Below are 15,453 nucleotides of genomic sequence, written 5' to 3'. Positions count from 1 at the left end.
AACAGTGGAGATTGACTCTAAATCAGCAACAAAAAATAGATATTTACAATATTTCTCCGGGAAACAAAAAGCACGACCAAACCCTTTAAACATAGTGACTTTAGGAGTTTTATTTATGGAGCAGTTATTTTTAATCACCAAGTGATTTTATATTATATATATATTTATATATATATATATATATATCATTTTTCTTCCTTTCCTTTGTGGTTTTCACCCCCGTGCTCAGAAAGGTGGAGGGAGGCCAGAGGCTGGGGCCGGCGCCTCTCCCTGCTGTCTCTGGAGCCATGCGTGGGCTTTCCCGGGGAGGCTGTGTCTAAGAGCAGACTCCAGTAATGTGACTGAAGGCTCTTTTTTCCTCCCCTGGCCCTGCCACCAACACCGGCCCGGCAGCAGGGCACGGTCTGGTCCGGCCCCGGCAGGGAGCGACCCCGTCCCTTCTACGAGCCCCTGTCCCTCCCTTCTTGTCCCCCCCAATGAAAGCTAAACCCAGCAGGGGGAATGTGTCTGCTGTAGCTCATGTGCTCCCATTCCTGCTGACCGATTTCTGTGCACGGGAAAAATGCTTCCACGTTTCCAAGCTGAAAATGACAACTCCCCAGTCAGCTTGGAAATGTCTCTTCAGGCTAAAATGTCCCAAAGTCAGAGGCACTCTCCCGGCACAATCCCTGCTGCGAAGGGGTCTCTCCACCTCCCCTTTTACAAAAAGGCAAAAAACAAACAAACAGTAAGTCTTCTTTCAGTATTTTCCACAGGAGCAACCAAAAAAGGCAGGAAGCTTCCAATTCTAGGTCATTAGCAATAATAATATTAATAAGAAAGGTTTTTGCTCGATACCCAGGGTTCTTTACAGAGAAGTTCCCCTACGGAGGCACTCTGGAATCAAGTCCCTGACATTCCCTCTGCTCTGAGCCCTGGGCTGGGGGGCAGGGCCGAAGGGAGCACGCTGCCAACCGGCCGGGAGACACGCCGTGTGCTGCCACCTCCTACCCACTCCCTCCCCGAGCCTCTTCTTTCTGGAGATCGAAGCCGACGACGGGAGTCAAAGCGGGGCGAAGCGGCGACTGCGGGAAGCCCCTCTGCCCGCTCCTGCTCTGGGACGAGCGAGGGTGCAGGCGGCGCCTGGCCTGGGCTCCTCTTCCCTCCCTTCCCCAGGTGGGGCGGCGCAGGGTCAAGGGGAAGGCCTGGGCCTGGGCTCTAGGCAGGGGCCTGAAGGGGAGGCGGGAAGGAAGAGGGGACGAGGTTGTGCTATCAACATCCTTACAGACTGGGGAGCAGAGTGCAAATTTGCGTATAACATTTGTAAGCTCTTGCCACAGGCAGCTGCTGTGAGCACCTCCTCTCTCACGTCCATATTGACCCAAAAAGAAATCACGACCTTCTCTTTCTTTTTAAAGTGCAAAAAGCTCTCTGCTGCCCGAGAGAGGATCTTTGGACCGGCCTGCTCAATGCAAAAGAAAGGGTGGGGGGGGGGGGGGAGGGCAGCTGACGGGGCACGGCAGGGAGGGAGGGAGCACACACTAACCACAGCCCTCCCCGAAGCCTACACACACAGGCACATGCAGACCACCCCCTGCCCCTGGTCCAGAGGCCAGGCTGAGGGCGGCTACCTAGCGCTGTGCAGGGGGAGAGCCAAAGCGGAGCATATCTCTAAGCTGAAGAACAAGGATTGAGTCACCAGACTATACACAAAGACAAGACCCTCGCAGGCAGTCGGAAGAGCAGGGACCCCGTCTGGCCCTCCTTCTCCCCCCACCCCCCCCACCCGCTCCCTCCAAGCACACACACCCAGGGAAAGGCCCCTTGAGAAAGAGAAAAAAGAAGCTGGGGCGGGGAGGAGAGGAGGGGCTTTCGCAGGGGATCTTGTCGGGGAGCCCCGGCCCCAGTGGGGCGGCTCTAGGGCAGCCCTCCCCAGAGGCGGCCCTGCCCTGGTAGTCCCAAGAGCCCTGGCGTGTCCACGGGGCAGCGGCCCATTAAGTGCACAGCAATCTGACACGGACTCGGGGCAAAGTACAGGGAGACAGTGTTTGTCGAGCCGGGAGCCTTGGCCGGTGCCAAGGGGCAGAGGGCGGGGGCAGACTCGAGGTCTCTGGAAATTCAACAGCACCAGTGTGATTGCAGGTCTGGCCTTCACGCAGCCAGGGCCACCCATCCGCATGAGCCGGGCGCAGCCGACCACCCGGGAAAAGTCTAGCTTCTGAGGCCGGGCCCCTTTCCCAGGGACGATGCTCAGGCCCAGGCCCTGCTGGGAGATGGGGGAGGGGGAAAGGGGCCTAGGTGGGGCAGGGGTTCGGCACAGCACCCCCAAACCATGAGCTTGGTCTCCAAGTCAGCACCTCAACAGCACCGCCTGTGGTGTCTTCTCCCTTTTTCATCGGAGGGAGGAAAGGAAGAAGGGAGGGAAGGAAGGAGAGAAGGGAGCAGCTCGGTCATCCTCGTGCTCGGCCACTGGGACCGTGCAGCAGGAACACCCGCTCTGCCCCGTCCTGCTGTGCCAGAAGAGGGCCGGGATGGGAGAGCAGAGGGAGCGGGAGGCCGGCCTCGAAGCCCACGCCGAATGGGGAGCAGCTCTCCGCAGTGGGGAGCGGGAGGCCGGCCTCGAAGCCCGTGCAGAATGGGGGGAGCAGCTCTCCGCAGTGGGGAGTGGGAGGGGGGTTCTGTTTCCTGTTCAGTCTGGGGCTGAGTGGGTTTTAGCTGATCTTCTGGATCAACTTCTCATCAGACAGGCAGTAGAGGCTGTTGATGGACAGGTCGGAGATGAAATGCTCGCAGGCCTTCCGGGTGATCTGCTTGCAGCCTCGAAGGTCGATCAAGGTGACGTTGGAGATGCGCCGTAGATACAACAGGGACTGGTCCGTCAACTTATTGCAACCTGCGTACAAAGAGAGGCTAAGAGGGTGGCGCCGGCACCCACTCCCTTCCCACAAGCCATTATTTCTTCTTCACCAGGAACCTCCCCCTTCCAGGGCGCCCACTTGGGGGAAACCAATCTGGGGCTGTCTGGGTGCCGGGGGACAGACATACCCGCCATATTGATTTCTGTGAGGGAGTTGCGTGTGGAGGAGCCGACAGCCGTAAGCAGATTGGACGACTGATCCGTAAGGTGGCTGCAGTGACTAAGGTCGAGTCGAGACAGAAGCGGCATGTGTCGGATGATGAGGCGGAGGGTGGCATCCGTGATGTCCAGGCCGGCCAGCCGAAAATCGGTCATGTTTCGGAGCTTGCTGCGATTGTCCTGACCTGTGGAGACATGAGGGGCTCAAACCCTTCGCCGTGGCTCTGCTCCTGCATTTTCCCTCTCTGTTCCAACAGATTCCAGCTGAGAGTAGCCCCAGAGCCTGGGGAGGCGATCACAAATTGAGGAAGAACTGGCGAGCCATTTCTTGCCCCCAACACGGAAGGGAGTCCAGTGCCTCGCTCTCCCCATGAAGAAGGAATGTCTGAAGGCTTCCCAAACCTCTCTGCTCACATTCCATCATCTCTACAGACTCGAAGTCCTCCAGAGGCAGAAAGTCTCTGAAGCTTTCTTCTGTCCAAACAAGATACTGTCGACCCTCAAAATAAACAGCTTCCTTGTACCCAAATATTTACTCGCGAGTTCTTAAACTTGGCCCTCACAGCCTTCTCTATGTCTATCACCAAGTGGACCACAGATTCTAAGCTGCTACAATGGGGACAAATCCAGCAGCCAATACCAGGCAGATCTGGGCCAAGAGGCCTCTTTAATGAAGAAGGCCTCAGTAGATTGAGAACAAAGCCTAGAGAAGGGAGGTCCTGGGTTCCAATCTGGGTTCAGACATTTCCTAGCTCTGAGACTCTGGACAAGTCACCTAACCCCAATTGCGTAGCCCTTACTGCTCTCTTCTGCCTTGGAGCCAATACACAATATTGATTCTAAGATGGAAGATAAGGATTTTTAAAAAAAATCTTGTGATTCACTACACTTCAAGATAATTGGCTTCCTTTGTATGTTTGGTGCATTTAAAAACGTCATTTTGAGAAGGGCTTCAGGCTGCAGGCTGCCCTGTTCTAATGCTCATCCCACTGGCATCCTAACCAATGGTCCCTGTCTCCTCTCTATAGGTCAGATCAATGCCTACCAGGCTTATCAGTTGGTGGGGTCAGCAAGTCTCGAATCTGAGGGTCCTTGATTCCCACGGCCCACCGAAGGTCAAGGGTCCTGAGAAGGGGGCAGCTGGAGGTGCTGAGAGCAGAGACTGCAGACCAGGAGCAGCCTGCTAGGAGGAGATCTTTGAGGCCTGCAAAGAAAGAAGGGGCCAGTTTCAGTCTCAGTTTCCCCTGCAGGAGCACTCAGCTGGACACCCACTTAGGGAGAGGCCTTGGTATCAGGCAGCTAAGGTAGTCCTAGAGAAATCAAAGGGGAGGCTTCAGGGTCTCCCTCCAAGAGCTCCGTTTCACGTTCAGGAAGCACAGACAAGAGACAATCCGCCCGTCGATCCCACCGATGTCCACTCACCTGGAAGCCTGTTGACGAGCCAGGTCAGCTGCTTTTTAGAGATGTTGGTCCAACTGAGGTCCAGGCTGACCGGCTGCCTCTTGATAATGCCGCTCAGGGCCTGGGGGACAATGGCCTTGCACCTGCTCAAATCAATCTTTGTCCATAGTCTCTTGTCACAGCACCTGAAAAAGGTGAGGAGAACCAACCAGACAAGTTAGCCACTGGCTGCCCACAAGAGGCCACAAGTCCCTGCCACGCGTCTCACCGGAAGCGCTGCCATGAAAAGCCTTCTCTGCCTGCAATGCAGGAGTCTGCTGGCCCCAGGGGCTTTAGGATCTCCTCAAACAACACATTCAGAACTGCCCTTTTCATTTCATTTCACACAGCAAAGGCTTCCATTTCCTAGGACGACCTTCATTGTACTCCTCCATCTACAAGTGGGACCCGGCTCTTTCCTCCGAGAGGGTCCCCCAGGACTGAGGAGCTGATTGTCCTTCTGGAAAGCCTTCCTCTTCTGGATGTCAAGGGACTCACGAGCCCTTTGGGGGTTGTCACTTCCACCTTTAGGAGCTGCTCCTCAGGCTCGTACATAGGCCCCCCTGCAGCTCCCTAGCCCAGGGTGGGCCGTGGGTGTGGGCACAGTCCCGGGCACTGCCCAGGCGAGGCCCTCCTCTGCTCACTCCCTCAGTGAAGCCTCCAGGTGAGTCCAAAGCCCGAGGGGAGAGGCCAGGCTGGCCACTGTAGGTGAGTCCATGCTGTCTGAAGAGTTTAATATTTGACTCCCTTACTGCCAGGGATCTACCCATGCTGGGACTGAGCTCAAAGTGGGCACAGTAGGCTTAATGGGGGTGGGGGTGGGGTGTTTACTATGTTTCTTGATCTGCTTGGGCCCTAGAGGTACAAACAGAGGGACAGGCAAACAGCCTTCTCTTGCTCCTAATGGAGTTTGGCAAAAGAGAGGCCCAAGGAGGCCACTGAGGGTTTGAGAAAAAAAATCACTAACAGTTTGCACAGGGATCAGTTTTACCTTGTGGGAACAAGGAGGAGGTTTCTTGGATTCCCCATCCTTTTGCCTTTAGACTCATCTCATTCTCATGTTAATGGTGTTAAAAAAGAATCTTCATGTGGACAACCAAGGCCGTCCACAGGAACTACTGAGTCAATGGCCAACCAAACAGAGCTTGTCTGAACTGGACAGAAAGAAAATAGAGGCCCAGGAGCTCGGTACAAGACTGCTATTTCCATGGAGGAATTACTGGACACGAAATGGAAGGTGCTTGGCGGAGACGAGGAGGCACGAGGTTATTAATTACGTTGGAATTGCTTAGAGAAGGGGGGCACAGATGTTTTCCTGAGAAAATGCTATGAATTTAGGTTCCCAGCTCTGAGACGCTGTAGCCTGAGCAAAAACTCTGCCCATCTTGACTTGGACCTCAGTTGCCAGCAAAAGGAGGGAAGGGGCAGAGGAAGCAGAGAGGAGAACAGCGAAAGGCAGGCCAAGGCCCCTCTCCCTTCCCTGACACCTGGGGGCCAGCAGGGTCTAGACGTGGCCAGTCTACGCCATGCCTGTCCCCGAGAGACAAGAGGCTTTCTCATGGGATCGTCCTTCCCAAACAGGCAAAGGGGCTTGAATTAGAAAGGAGAAGGCCGAGGAGAGCCGTGGGGAACTAATGGTCCCCCCAGCCCGTCCCGGCAGCACCTCTATGCTCACCATTTATACCACGTCTTGCACACCCGCATACACTCGCAAAGTTCTCTGCGGCTGAGGTAGCGGAAGACGGACATCCAGACCTCACGCTGCATCCAGCTCTCGTCCCCGTCCTGGGCCCAGCTGCCTCGACCATTCAGTCGGGCTGCCCCGCCCTCCTCAGCACTGTCCTCTTCCTCGTCCTCCTCGTCCTCCTCGTCCTCCTCTCCGGCCAGACCCTCCTCATCCCCACGCTGGGGAGCTCGGGCCGGACAGTGCTGCACCAGCACCCGGGGCGAGTGGCGGAGGTTGGTGGAGGAGGCCGTGATGGCCTGCAGTTTGGGCACGATGGACGTTCCGTGCAGCTCTTTGGTGGGCCTCTGCAGTGTGACCGTGAGGTAGGAGCCCCGGATTTTGGCCTTCTCAACTTCAGACAGCTCCTTCTTGCCACTGGGGTTGTTCTCCTTTTCTCGCATCATCGTTCGCTCTGTGGCCTGAAGCCGCAGCAGCTGCCGCCGTTTGAAGCGCTCATCCCGGCTGGCGCTGTGGTGGTCGCTGGGGCCGGCTCCTGGAGACGAGCGGGTTACCATGCCTCGAGGGGACACCGGGTCATGGATGAGCTGTAGCATGGCAGTGGGCGAGTGCGGGGGTGGGGTGAGGGGCTCGTCACAGCTCCGCAGGGGCCGCAGGACTTTGGCCTGGACTACGTCCTCATCGCTGTCGTCCATTTTACGCTTCTGCAAAACAGGTCCAAGAAGAGGCAGTTAGTGTCTTGCCTTTCCCAACTTACACCATGGAGTCTTACTCCAGGGCTTCCAATGACCACTGAGAAGAGCTCCTGGTCCCTAGGATGAGTCCTTTTTATTCTAATAAGCAGCTGATGCCCAGGCCCAGCAGATGAGAGGAACCTGCCTGTGGGATCCATCGCTTCTCCCCTAGAATGTGGGCTGACTCTCTGTTCATGTTAGAGACAGGACGAGAGGCTGGGGAGGCCAGCCTCCTAAGATAATGCGGCCCAGGCCTTCCAGACGGGCTCGGCACAATTTGGTCTTCCTAAATTTACTGTGATTCTCAACCTCATTAGGCTTCAAGCGCTCCAACACTCTGATATGTATCAGCAGCAGTAGCCGAGTTGCTATTAGTTGAGGTTCTAACCTGGGAAGCAAGGCTTGGTCAGGCAAACTCTAAAGCATGAGACTGGAAGGACCAGACCCAACTTCAGGGTCCTGAGGTTCAAAGAGCAAACTCATCTACCTCACAGGGTCCCTCAGCCACTGTGGCCTTCCCTAGACTATTGTCAGAGAATCACGATGGACCTTCGAACTGAAGTCAAAACTTTCCAGTGTGGAAAAACCTTAGTTCCTCAGGCAATCTTCATGGTGTCTCCCCTTGGCTTGAGGTCACCATGGACAGAGGGCAGTGCCCATCTCAGGCGCACTTATAAAGTGTGAGAAGGCACAACAAAAAGGCAGCTTAGCTGATGTTCCTACTTAGGCTTGAACTGAACCGCCTCCTAACTCAGCTTCTGCCTTCCCTTCCATGCTATGGAAGCTCAAAGGGAAGACACTTTTCTTCCGGGCCCTTTGTGGGATACTCTCATCAGGTCTGGCTCCCCAGCTCCTCCAGGTTAAGGCACAGCTATCCCTTACAGAACAGCGGGATGGCAAGATTCACATAGGGAATTAAGGGGGAGATGGCAAAAACATGAGCTCTCTTTAACTGGACCACAGAGGGGACCACCATCCATCAAGAGCTACATGGTTTTCAGTCGTCAAGGCCTTGTCCCAACCACATCTGACCCTTTTCCCTTCATAGGCAGCTTTGGCTTCCTCCGAGAAGCAGAGCTTCCAGTCCTTGCTATGAGCACGTTTTCTTGCCCATTCCAAAGCAAGTCCAACTGCACAACGGCATTCAAATGAGGATGTCCAATGGTGCAAGAATTTTCCCCACATCAGAGCAACTATCTGATCATTTAAAGAGAATAGTGTGTGGCCACTCACCTGCACTTTCTCTGAGGTGTCCTCCTGATAGCACTTTGGGCATTCCCAGCAATTAGGCAGTTCATCGTTGAGCAGCCCTTCTCCATCCATCTGCAAACACAGGCAGGGCTCAATCATAATCATAATCATAATCATTCTCATCCTCCTCTTCCTTGAACCCTGTCTCTTTCACAATCATTACTGGGTTGGGAGTAACCCCCTAAAGTCCCTTTCTTGGCAAAGTCAAAATTCTGGTAAATGTAACAAGAAAGACACAATCACAGGGGCAGCTAAGTGGTTCCTCAGTGGATACAGAGCCAAGCCTGGAGATGGGAGGTCTTGGATTCAAATGTGGCCTCAGACACTTTCTAGTTGTGTGATCCTGGGCAAGTCACTTAATCACTATTGCCCCACCCTTACTGCTCTTCTGCCTTGGAACCAATACATAGTATTGATTCTAAAGTAGTAAGGTTAAAAAAAACCAGACTGACATGATCTCTTTGGCTGAGCCAACAGCAAGGTTCCAGTTCATGGAGATTTTGATATTGCCAGAGAAGATCCCACTACCCCATAACTGCTGGTGGTTTTTGAATCTACTTGAGGAGGGACATACAAAAGAGATGGCCTCACTTTCAATCTTGACCTTTTCCAGTGAAATATCCTCATGGGGGTGTGATTGGACCACAACTGGGTCACTCTATTCAATTCTGGGTGATATAATTTAGGAACGGCACTACCAAGCTGGATAACATTATTAGATGGTCAACCAAGATGACAAGAGGCTTGGAAACTACATCATGTAAGGATTCAGTTGGGGATATTTAGCTGGGAGGAGACAAGACTGAGAGGGGTTTTCTGTATAAGGTCTATCTATCTTGGGGAAGAAGAATTATACTTTTTAAAATTAGCCATAGGAGGCAAAACCAGGAGCAACTGGTATAAAACACAGAGGCAGATTTCAGTTTGGCATCTGGGAAAGCTTCCTGACCATCGTCAGAGTTCAAAAGTCAAGGAGGTTGCTTCCAGAAGCAGAGCCTCTTTCACAGCAAGTCTTCAAGGAGAGGCTTGCCGACAACTGCAGTCAGGCTTTCTATTTAGGTGCCAGTTGGACCAGAGGCTTTTGGAGATCTCTTCCAACTCAGAGATTCTTTGCCCTAGGATGCTCATGGACCGCTTCTGGCCCTCCAGCTTCATGCTGCCATTTTAAATGGATCTAAACTTTTGAGGGCATTGCTGTTAATTCCCCATTTTCCAGCCAGGCAAGGTAATGGCTAACTTGGTTTCTGCCTCAGCCCCTAGGATTTATGGCTGAATGGCTAAAGACCTAACAGGACACAGAAGATGAGAGAGCCTAGGGTTATCACAACGCCCACAGCAATGGTATTCAATGAGCTGTAAGAAGCCATGATGGATCTCCTCTACATCCCACAAGTACAAAAATGACTTCCACTGCCAATCCCCAAGAATAAGGGCTTGCTCACCTGCAGGCAGCCAGGATGAACGATCTCATTGCAGATACAGCATTCCATGAGCTTCTTTTCAAAGTCCTGGGTCTCCTCATTCTGATCTACCTCTCCACAGAGAGAACATGTGACTGAATGAGGCAGTCGGGGCTAAAAAGAGAAGCAAAGATGGAAATCAAGGAGAGTGCAGACATGTAGTAACTGACCTAGCCTCCGAAAGGCCTCTGGCCAGCTTACAGAGGGCAAATAAGCTCAGGGGAAACCCAAAGAAAGATGTGGGAGAATCTAGGTCAGGGTGGGTGGCAGCAGCCCAATTTTAGAATAAAAAAACCTAAGCCACCGAGGTCCCTTTCTGACCTGCATAGACTGTCCTTGGGGCAAGAATGGGGGAAGCAGGGGATGAGATCTGCTTCTAGCACTTCACAGAGAAGAGGAAGAAGACAAGGAAGGCAGAGGATGGGCCCTTTGCTTCTTTGCTCCACGTTCCTAACTCCCCCAAGGGACTTGGGCTGGTCATTTCCTAGAACCAGGTGGAACACTTACTGCCAAACACTGGCGAAGGACGCACGATTGCTTCATGCGTCCAGGTCCCCCGAACTTCTTCATGTCTCGGCAGTAGTGGCACACTCCACACTCGCCCTGAACACAGGCCTTGCATTTCCGGCATCGAACCCGTCTCCTCCGGGCTCCTGAGACGATGGGTGAGGCAGCGGGTCTCACTGGGGTCAGTCGAGGAGCAGGCTTCATGGTGTGAGGCTTTGTGATGGGAATGGTGGGGACCCGCACCTTTGGTCGGGTAGGGAATTTAAGCTGGAAACAGAATAGAGGGAGGTCAGCTGGATCCTGGAGGGTGACTCAGAGGAGGAGAGACCAGAGAGATGCTTTCTTGGAGCTTTTTTCCCCACACCAAGCCACCTCCTTCTTAGCCTTCAAAAGTCTGAGATTCACCTTGAAGTTTTCCAAAGCTAACCTCATCTGCTCTAGTATAGCACTAGCGTGGAGGTCAGGAAGGTCTGGATTTAAAGCCCTGCTGCTGACACAGGTAAGCTGCAGGATTAGGTCATGTATTTGCTCCTCAAGTCACTTCACCTCTCCCTGCCTCAGTTTCTTCCTATGTAAAATGAGGAGAGTGTAAAGCACTTTCCTGGGATGGTTGTGAGACTGAACTAGATGATTAAATGCAACGTATACTATAAACCCACTGAAGCCCTTGGTGCATGTCAGATGTTGGGGTAGATATAGGAGAGAAAGGGACTTGATGGTATGAGCAATGCTGGTTCTGGCTGCTGTGGATCCCAGATCCTTGAAACAAGTCACAGGATAGGGCGGGAACATGGTAGGAAAGTGGTGGTAGACCAAGGGCTGCTGAACTGGGACTGTGCCTACATGGGTACATTTGTGTTTATTTTGTCTTTTTTTTTTTTCTTTTTTAATTTTTTTTTTTTATGGGCAGAGGCCATATTCTAGTTCCTCTAAGTCCTTACTGTGCCCAAAACAAGTCTGAGTATATGATATGGATATCATCCCCTCCAAGGTGACTGACCAAACTTGAGATTGGAGAGAATCAACACAAGCACTTATACAGCACCTGCTGTCTGCCTGATATTGTGCCAAGCATCTAAAATATTTCATGTGAGCCTCATAACAACCACAGAGGCATGTGCTATTATAATTCCCATTTTTAGTTGAGAAAACTGAGGCAGACAGTGATGAAGGGACTTGCCCTGGGTCACATAGCTAGTAAATGTTTGACAGTAGATTTGAACTCAGGTCCAACCTGACAACCAGGGCCAGTACTCTACCCATTATACCACAAACTGCTTATTTCACCAGTGGGCCCTATTTCTGGAGCTGCCAACTTTTAGTCACATGTCATTATATTCTGTGTTGGCACATCTGGAATGTGGACCCCTCACAGTTTTAACCACATCACGCTCCTGGCTTAGGATCCAATAGGAAAATGGGATTTCAGTCTGTCTTTCCCAGCAGAGGGGATCACATTGTTTATGGGTGTCACAGGCTCACGAGTGATTTCTTTCTTTTTCACTAAACCAAAAAGGGAAGGAAACTCTTAAGTGAGAATGACCTCATGAGCACCAAGAAAGCAAAATAAAAATGGTGGGACATGGCTCTTTGTCAAGCACCTCACGCATTCTGTGAAAAAGCAGACCACCCCCAAAGGCCCGACAGACTTCCTGGGCACACTGGGGCCAGAGTTTGAGCAAAGAAGGGGGGTGCTGGATGGTCAGTGAGCAGCTCTGCCCCCCCGGAGCTATCTCAAGTTACAGGTCAGACAGAATCTCTTACCTTGTCCCTTTTGGGCCACTGTACTATGGGGACTCCAGTGAGGGCTAACTTGGGATCACTATGCGCGAGCTCCTCAAGCAGTATCTGTAGGGAAAGAGAGGAGAGAAAAGCCGGGCAGAGTGAACAAGGGACAAGGCCTCACAGGACCCCTCCCCAGCCCACCTGCAGACTTCCTCCTCTATGGGGACACCATTAAAGCTTGCTCCAAAGCAGGGGATGGCCAGGGGGGGGGGGGGGGGGGTTGTGCCTCAGCCAATGTGCTGACCCAGGAACTAATAAGGACCACAGAGATGGCGCAATTGAGAACGTATCCTGCAAGTGACATCCATCCTGGACATCCTCCTTCCCCTCCGCTACACATCCTATCGGAGAGCCAATAATGGCCTCCATGGCTGGGCAGAAGAAACCATCCTGAACCACAGTACTGGGACTCTCAGATGGGTTAGTATCCGGGTAAGAAGGACTGAGGAAACCCCCTTCCCCAGGAGCTTTAATGTGGGTTCGAGACATCTGCCACCACACGCCATGCTAGAAACAGAAATAGCTTAGTAATGACTAGGAAGAGTTTTGACCTTGTGGACCCCTGAAAGGTTCTCGGGGCCTCCTTGGGGTCCCTGGAGCAGACTGCGCTGCTCTAAATGGCAGAATATAGCAAAGAGATGTTTGAAGAAGACCAAAAGAAGACCCTGGGCGCCCCCCACCCCCCAATCCTCCGGTAACCGGCCCAGGAGACAATCGGACTGCGAGTATCTATGGCCAATTTACATGTGGTGTTTTCGGGGCCTGCATCAGCCCCCAGATAGAAAATGCTGAGTCCGCCCCGCAGGGCAGCTGAAGGAAGAGCTTTCCTGTGCTGACCTCGCCAGCCCAAAGGCAGAAGTCAAGGCGCTCTCCTGTCACCTCTAATAGTCTTTACCAACTGCTCTGGCCAGGACAGGCCTGGGGGCAGCTCCCCGGTCCCCAAAGTCCCCAGGGCTGGAACCTGCAGACGGCTCTCCCAGGAAGCTCCCCACACATTTCGCAGGCCGAGGCTCCAGATGCTTCTTACCCTCCCCCAAACCCAATCCATTTGCGGACATGTTTTATTTACTTCATGTTGCTATGGCGTCAGATCCAGGAGCCTCCTGTTAGCCCCGGCCTGTGGAGGGGTGAGGAGGCGGGTGCGGTGCTGCCACGTGGGACAGCCTCCGGACTAGGCTCTTCTCCCCAGGGTGAAAAATGAAGAGCTGGGGAGCGAGTGGGAGCTGGCCTGCGCTCCCCTCCCCCGCCCGGCTGCCTCCCCGCCCCGCCTGCCTCGCCTCGCCTCCCTCTGGAGCCCCGGCAGCCTGCTGGGGTGTGGGGCTCTGCCCATTTCCTCTGCCTAAGCAGAACTGAGCTGTCCACAAACAGGGACTTTCCACTTTGCTTGGAGAGCGTGGCTGGTCCGGGAGGGGGCCCAGGGGAAGCTGCCCCCGGGCTCCCATTTCCTTCCAAGGCCTAGTCTCTGGAAGGGGCCATTCCAGAGGCTCCACACCCCCCTCCCCTCCTGAGCGGAGGCCCTTCAGGGGAAGGCCCGCACAAAGCAGCCAACACCCTTAGGGGCCAAGGACCCAGACTTCCTCACTAGCTCCCCAGGCCTGGGCTGGTCTGGGAAGGCGGCAAAGCCAAGCATTTCCCTGAGAGAGAGGGAGGGGAAGGAGGCGGCGGTGAATCAGCAGAGGCTCCAAAGGCGGCCAAGAGAAAAGCCTCGGGATTCTCCCAGAGCACTTCCCCGGCCGAGAAAGGGCCCAAAGGGCACAAGGGGAGAAGCCGAGCCCTGCCCTTCCCCACCCCAACACACAGGCCCCAGCCACGGCACCCCCAAACCTGAGAGGCTTCACCGACTGCCTTGACCTTGGGGTTCTCTCCCTCCGCAGCTGCCGCCTCTTGGCCCAAGTTCCCCTGGAGCCTTTGTTTTCTGTTTGTGCTGGAGGGTGTCCTGGGCTACGGGGGATCGCACTGAGCCACTGCGGAGGACCCCCGGCCCGGGCCGAGAAAGGCTGCTCTGAAGCCCCCGGAGCAGCAGACACACAGGCAGGCCAGTGTGTGCTCCGTCCCAGCCCTTCAGCACAGCCCAAGCACCGCTTCCTGTGCCTGTGAACAATGCTACTGCGTCACTCACATGCAGCTCCCAGAAATGCTTTGCAACAGAAGATGGCAGGAGAGAGAGACAGAGACAGACAGAGACAGAGAGAGACAGAGGGAAAGGGGGAGGGAGAGAGAGAAAAAGGGGAAGGAGAGAGAAAGAGAGGGGAGGGAGGGAGAGGCAGAGTAGGAGAGAGAGCAAGAGGGGGAGGGAGCGGGGAAGACAGAAAGAGAGAGAAACAGAGAGATTGGAGAGAGAGACACAGAGAAGGGAAGGAACAGGACGGAAAGGGGCAAGCCGGGAGAGGAAGAAAGAGAAATGGGGCAGGAGGAAGGAGGGAGAAAAAGACAGGAGAAGGAAGGGGCTGCCAGCAGGGAGAGCAGCAAAGCCGAGGGCCCAGCCGTTCTGCTGCAGAGCTGGGAGGGGGCGTGTTCTCAAACCACTCTCTGCTCCCTGATTGGAGGAAACTAGTGGCCGAGGAGGTGAACTCCTCCAGCAGCCCCAGCCCCGCTCCCTCCCACCGGCACCACTGCAATAGGAGAACCTTGGGCCAGCCTCTGGAGGGGGGAGGGGGGCCGGCTGTGGCAGCCTTTCAAGGCGCCAGAGAAAGGACAAGCCTTTAACCCATTCTGCGGGCTGCCTGTGTGCGGCTCGGCTCGTCCCACATTTGTCCTTGTCACACTCCCAGGCTCTTCCTCCTCAGTCATCCGCACAGATCGCTGGAGCCATGCTCGGCTGCTGCGGTCTGACTGCGTGCCGCCTCCCCCTCTTGCTGCAGTCTCACCCCCTACCAAGCGGCACCACAAACAGTCTTGGCCACGGGCCCTCCTTCTTCCCCAGCTGTCCCCCAGCAGGCCTCCGTGTGGCCCACAGAGCCCACACTTTTGGGACCTCCACAACCCACTCCTCTGGCCTAGAGCTGAGGAGGAAAGTCTCCCACTTCTGACCACTCAGAATCTCCTCTTTCTCTGAGAGGGACGGCCTGAATGGGCCTCTGGTGGACCACTCTGGTCACTCTCCAAACTGGGCTGGACTCTCCCTCGGGCTCCCTGCTGGCCATTTGGAGCCTGACCCTTTCTAGTCATGTGACACACACTCAACTCCTATTCTGCCCTGAAGCTGAGAGCCTCTCCTTGGCCAGGGCCCCTTGGGGAACATGGGAGCTTTTTCAGGAAGCCTGGGCTCACTCTCCAGCTATCGGGCACTTTGGAGTCATAAAATGTCCCACTAGAACCGCTGCCAAGACCTGAGTCAAAGATTAAAAATGGTTTATTCCATTACTTGACAGCTAGGTGGCTCAATGGATAGAGGGCCAGACCTGGAGTCCGGAAGACCCTCTCAGACACTTCCCAGCTGTGTGACCCTGGGCAAGCCACCTTACTCTGCTTGCCTCAGTTTCCTCATCTGTAAAATGAAATGGAGAAGGAAATGGCAAACCACTCTAGGATCTCGAC

General features: G+C 54.3%; 1 protein-coding gene across 4 annotated transcripts in view; it reads right to left on the bottom strand.

Annotated features, from left to right (window-relative positions):
* Positions 1–92: 92 nt before the first annotated feature.
* The window catches only part of KDM2A (lysine demethylase 2A), a 105,323-nt gene continuing 89,962 nt past the window's right edge, over positions 93–15,453 (bottom strand). For all 4 annotated transcript variants that reach the window (XM_044680459.1, XM_044680457.1, XM_044680458.1 and 1 more), the window contains exons 14-22: positions 11,896–11,979; positions 10,132–10,398; positions 9,607–9,738; positions 8,147–8,236; positions 6,171–6,883; positions 4,478–4,641; positions 4,101–4,259; positions 3,025–3,240; positions 93–2,872 (exon numbers count right to left, since the gene is read on the bottom strand). In XM_044680459.1, the coding sequence (XP_044536394.1) occupies positions 2,691–2,872; positions 3,025–3,240; positions 4,101–4,259; positions 4,478–4,641; positions 6,171–6,883; positions 8,147–8,236; positions 9,607–9,738; positions 10,132–10,398; positions 11,896–11,979 (2,007 nt within the window). In that variant the 3' untranslated portion in view covers positions 93–2,690. The remainder of the gene's footprint in view (positions 2,873–3,024; positions 3,241–4,100; positions 4,260–4,477; positions 4,642–6,170; positions 6,884–8,146; positions 8,237–9,606; positions 9,739–10,131; positions 10,399–11,895; positions 11,980–15,453) is intronic.

The sequence above is a fragment of the Gracilinanus agilis genome, chromosome 6, assembly GCF_016433145.1.
Source record: "Gracilinanus agilis isolate LMUSP501 chromosome 6, AgileGrace, whole genome shotgun sequence".
Taxonomy (NCBI): Eukaryota; Metazoa; Chordata; class Mammalia; order Didelphimorphia; family Didelphidae; genus Gracilinanus; species Gracilinanus agilis.
The sequence above is the reverse complement of the archived record's forward strand: the minus strand, read 5'-3'. Positions and strand labels throughout refer to the sequence as shown.